The 5,370-nt window shown below is 38.4% G+C and overlaps 1 protein-coding gene across 1 annotated transcript; it reads right to left on the bottom strand.

The window, feature by feature from the left end:
* Positions 1 to 743: 743 nt before the first annotated feature.
* Positions 744 to 5,370, bottom strand: LOC25493741 (LRR receptor-like serine/threonine-protein kinase). The gene is made up of 2 exons (XM_013602324.3): positions 2,160 to 5,370; positions 744 to 1,474 (listed from the first exon to the last, which is right to left on the bottom strand). Exons 1-2 carry the CDS (start codon positions 4,993 to 4,995, stop codon positions 972 to 974), a joined length of 3,339 nt encoding a protein of 1,112 aa, XP_013457778.1. The 5' UTR covers positions 4,996 to 5,370; the 3' UTR covers positions 744 to 971.

Genomic DNA, 5,370 nt, shown 5'->3' with positions numbered 1-5,370 from the left:
AATTTTAATGTGCCCTTACAAAGGGCTACATAATTGGAAAAATCTCTTTGAAAGCTTAAAGATAGGAAAAAATACAACACAACCATTTGCATTTGGTTATTAACTAACTATTCAAAGCAAAAGCTCAATTGATATACATTGTACTGCTTATAATATATGGTGAAAGTATACTTGAGATTGCTTGACCATAAGTGTTCTGGACTTAATGCTGAATGATCCTACATCACATGGTGAGGGCCTAGCTAAAGAGTTAGTAGTTGAATGAAGACATGCCAACCCATTTCTTTTCCTGTATTCACCAACAATCATAAAGGAACCTAAAGAGGGATCCAAAAGGTACCTATTGATAGTTTACCTTCCAGCTCAACCTGACATCTCCAAATTTTACTTTTGACATATTGAGAAACACCATTCACTTATTGCCCTCTTTTTAAGAATTGATTGAAGCAACTTCTTATAGAAAGCTCTCCCTTTGTTACAATTATTACTATATATAGGCCTATCAATCATCAAGTACATAGTACAGTATTTTGTAAATGGGTATTATGATGTGACAAAACTAAAGACATAATTTCTGTGACTAAAATACCCACATCGACGAATGAAACAAAACTCGATTATTTTAAGTTAGATCTCATACTCGGATATCTTAAGTCTGATCTCATGTTCAAGTTTCGTTGATGAAAAAAATCTCAAGTTCAAGCCCTCTGGTTGAAAACTTGTGGTTAACCAAAACATGGATATGGGGATCAAAGAAATAGAATCATGATAATTAACTAAGCTGCTGTACACTCAACTCACTTTGCCTTATCTTGTCATCAATCAGAATACGCAGAGCACATATAAATGCTCAAATTACACTAACGGTTAATTACTGCAACTAATTAACTAATCAATCAGAATAAATCTAATAACAAGATCTTATCTATGTCCTGAAATACAGCAATCAATAGCTTCAATCAATATAGAATTCATGATTGGTTCCTTGGTGAGTGGTAGACTGCTGCGGTTGAGGATGAAGAATAAGCAATTGATGAGGAATGTGAATTTGATTGCAGAAGCAATAACTGAGCCGGGGTCACCGAAGATGAAGAATACGACGAAGCTTCAGATCTTTTAGGCTTGTAGGGCTCAGCACCTGATGTTGTAGGGTCATGCCTGATTTCTCTCAATAATGCAGCGACATCCTTCATGGTGGGTCGATCGTCAGCGCGATTACTTGTACACAATAATGAAATACCAAGTGCTTGTAACATCTCTTGTATTTGTGTGTCTGGATGACCTTGAAGCTTTGAATCAAGAACCTCAATTGGGTCCTTCTTGCTCTTTAAATGCTCCCTAACCCATTGAATAACATGAATTCCATCCGGGAATGATGGATCCACAGGTCTTTTTCCTGTAATTATCTCTAGTAGGACCACACCAAAGCTGTATACATCACTCTTCTCTGTTATTTTAAGCATACAAGCATACTCTGCGAAATTCCAACCCAACACAAAAAATTATTCTCTAGACACAAAATTAATCATGTTATGATCATAGGATATACATTATTAATAATTTATGCATGATGATGATTTGGCTTTTGTGCCGCCAGGACTATTAGCTATATGTCTTGATTATGCATGTCCAGATGCATGTGTTGATGTGGGTTATTTGTGACTTCGTGTGGTCAAGTACTTGAGATGTACATTTGAAAATGAAACCAAAAATCAAAAACCGACAAAAGAAGCAATGTCACCCTTTAACAGAAAATGGCCGTACGGTCCCCCATTTCCCTCGATCATACCCATATATGCTCCATCAATGATAATATTCACATGTAAAAAACGTCAATCATTCAACCAAACTCTATCTATAATTTCAGTACTTTAAAGATCTTAAATTCATATATTGTCTGTAAACCAATTTTCTCTTTTTAAAAAAGTTAAATTTTTCTCTCTCTAATTTTATTTCACATCTCACGGGTAACTGGTCTATTTTTAGTATCACTACTAATTTGCAAGTAGCTTTAATAAATTCACGAGATTCTGTCGTACTCACCATGAAACTAAACATGATCTAATTAAGGATAGATTATCTCACATTTCTAAATTGGTTTAAACAAGATTAAATTAAACGAGTAAATTAACAAAAGAAGCTGAAATTGGAGTTATTACCGGGAGCAATGTAGCCGTAAGAACCGGCGAACTGAGGATTAACCGAAAAGGAAGCATGCGGTTGTTCTTCGACGAAACGAGCAAACCCAAAATCAGCCAAACAAGCTTCATATCTATCATCTAACAAGATATTCTGCGCCTTAACATCCCGGTGCAAGATAGAAGGAACACAATCATGATGCAAATAAGCTAACCCTTCAGCAACACCAATTGCTATCTTAAGCCGTGTTTCCCATTCCACTGCTAAACCTGTACACCCCTCATGTAACATAGCATCCAAATTACCGTTCGGCAAATAATCATAAAACAGTAACTTTGTCCTCCTGTTAGCACCCCAACCCAATAACCGGACAATATTCCGGTGTCGAATTCTAGCCAGCGTCGCAATCTCCGATGAGAATGACGATGCTGAGAATTTCTCCGACGACCGGAATTTTTTAACCGCGATGGTTAATCCTGTTGGCATGGTAACTTTATAAACGACACCTGATCGACCGTGTCCGACGATATTGCCAGCAGAGATACATTTTGCCACGTCGGATATTGACAGATCGAGTTTCTGGTACAGTGTCACTTCCCAAGGTGGGACCATTTCACCGTCGCTATCTTTCCGCTCCACGTCGTTTTCTTGGTCACTACGTCGTTTTGCTGCGAGGACGACGTATAACGCCGCCATGAGTAAAACACACGCAACGCAAAGAAGAACAATCATCACCACGCGCGCTTCCCTCGCTCGGCGACCTGATTTTCCACCACCTTGGCCTGTGCAATTGTTGCCGGAGAAGCAAAGAGAAGGATTCCCTGAGAGAACGTTCAATGGAAGCTTCTCGAAGAACGGTGTGTTTGGAACGTGACCTGAGAATTTGTTGAATGAGATATTGAGAACAACGAGATTTTCCAATCCGGCAAGATAATCAAGGTTTCCGGTGAGAATGTTGTGAGATAAATCAAGAACTCCGAGTTTTGTTAAGCTTGAAAACTCGTGAGGAATCTTGCCGGAAAGTTGGTTTGTGCTCAGATTTAAAGCTATTTCCAGTGCCGGAATGTCTCCTATGGTGCTAGGAATTTCACCGGAGAGTTGATTGCTGCTGAGATCAAGTAACTGTAACTTCTCACATGAACCAAGCTTCATCGGAATTTTACCGGAGATTCGATTCTGCCGGAGAATAAGTTTTGTTAGAGCAGCAAGGGAGCCGAGAGAAGGATTCAATGCACCTTCGATCATGTTATCGGAGAAATCAAGAAATTGAAGTGAAACCAGCTCGCTCAAACTATCCGGCAAGGCTCCGGCGATGTAATTTGAATGCAAATCCAAGAAAGTAAGATTCCGGCAACCGGAGATTTTCTCCGGGATAATCCCTTCAATCCTATTACTCCCTAGGTCAAGGAAATTCAAATTCTTGAGATTACCAATCTGAGAAGGAATAAAACCAGTAATGTTGTTATTATTCGCTCGGAAGCGAATAAGAGAAGAACAATTCCCAATCTGAGAGGGAATTTTACCAGAGAGATTATTAGAGAGAAGCAAAAGCTTGTTGAGATTTTGAAGCTGAAATATACCTTTTGGTATGGGACCAGTTAACAAATTCTGTGACAGATCAATAGCTTCAAGGTTTTGACAATTGGAAAGAGTTGAAGGTATATTACCTTGTAACTTATTATGCCACAAAAACAACAATGTTAGATTCCCAAGGTTTCCTAATTCGGAAGGTATTGTACCGGTTATAAGGTTGTTATCAATCTCCACGTGTGTTAGTTGTTGACAGTTCCCCAATTCTGCAGGAATTTCACCAGAAATTTGATTCACACTTAATTGGAGTTCTTGTAACAGAGTTAAATTCCCAAAGGTTTTGGGAATGCTTCCTGTTATTGAATTCATCGATGCGTCGATGACTGATAATTGATAACAGTTTCCAATCTCTGAGGGAATAGTGCCAACTAAATTGTTTTGCCACAGTAGCAGGTTTTTGAGATTTTTAAGGTTTCCTAATTTGGTTGGAATGGAACCTGTGAGTGAGTTTTCATAAAGGTAAATATTTTGAAGATTTGTGCAGTCACCAATTTCAGGTGGAATTTGACCAGAGAGGTGTGAAGAGTAAATGGTTAATGTTTCAAGCTTTTTTAGTAGTCCAATAGTTGGTGGAATGAAACCTGAGATGCTTGTTTCTGCTAAGCCCAACATGATCAAATTGGAACAGTGTCCAATTTCCTGTGGTATAGGTCCTTCTAGATTCTTGTTTCCTCCAGCTCTTATCACTTGAAGATTCTTCATGTTGCGGATTGTGTTTGGAATTTTGCCACTGAGCTGATTGTCATATAGGGTCAGCTTTGTTAATTTTGTGAGGTTACCAATTGCAATTGGTATTGATCCCACAAGCTCGTTTGAGTTCAGATGAAGTTCCTCGAGCTTGGGCAAGTAGCAGAGTTCAATTGGGATTTCGCCGCTCAAAGCATTGTCACTTAAGTCCAAGTAGCTGAGTTCAACAAGATTGCCTATTTCTTTAGGGATCGAACCGGTGAGATTCGTTCCCGTTAAGATAAGACTAGTCAAGGATACCAATGATGTGAAATTTGTTGGGAGTTTTCCAAGCAAATCCACATACCTTAGATCCAATTGTACTACTTCATTCTTCATATTGCAACTCACTCCAAACCAGCTACATGGTGTGTCTTCAATTGGGTCCCAATTACTCAAAATCTCCAAGGAACCATTCAAGGTTATCTTCCATGAAAGAAGAGCTTCCCCTTGTGTGTTCACAGCAATAGAGAGGAAAAAATGGTATGGAAGTAAAAGGAAAATGGATAAGAAGAAGAGGGTCCATGGATTTTTAGGCATTACAACTATGCTGCTACAAACTCCAATGAAAGAACACACAAGTAGAAAAAAAAGGTTTGATTGATTTTTGAGCCTAGGGAGGAACAACAAGAAGGAACCAAATCATGTCTTGTGGGTTACTGCACAATAAAGAGTTATGTGAAATTAAAAAATAGACAGAATCTCTGGATCCAAGAAACAGCTAGGCCATGATGTTTTTAAAGGGGTGTGAAATGGAATTTTAGATGGTTGTTTATAAGTATTTGTTTATGTTTCAAGTGGAGTGTTATGGTGGGGAGAAAGATTATAACAGTTTTTAAAATTTTGAGAGTGAGCAACAGAGACGGGTGGGTGAGTGCATTTCTTTCTAAATTTTATTTTAATATAAACTTCTTA

This window comes from Medicago truncatula, chromosome 4 (genome assembly GCF_003473485.1).
Source record: "Medicago truncatula cultivar Jemalong A17 chromosome 4, MtrunA17r5.0-ANR, whole genome shotgun sequence".
NCBI lineage: Eukaryota > Viridiplantae > Streptophyta > Magnoliopsida > Fabales > Fabaceae > Medicago > Medicago truncatula.
Note: the sequence above shows the minus strand (reverse complement) of the source record. Positions and strands in the feature narration are given on the sequence as shown.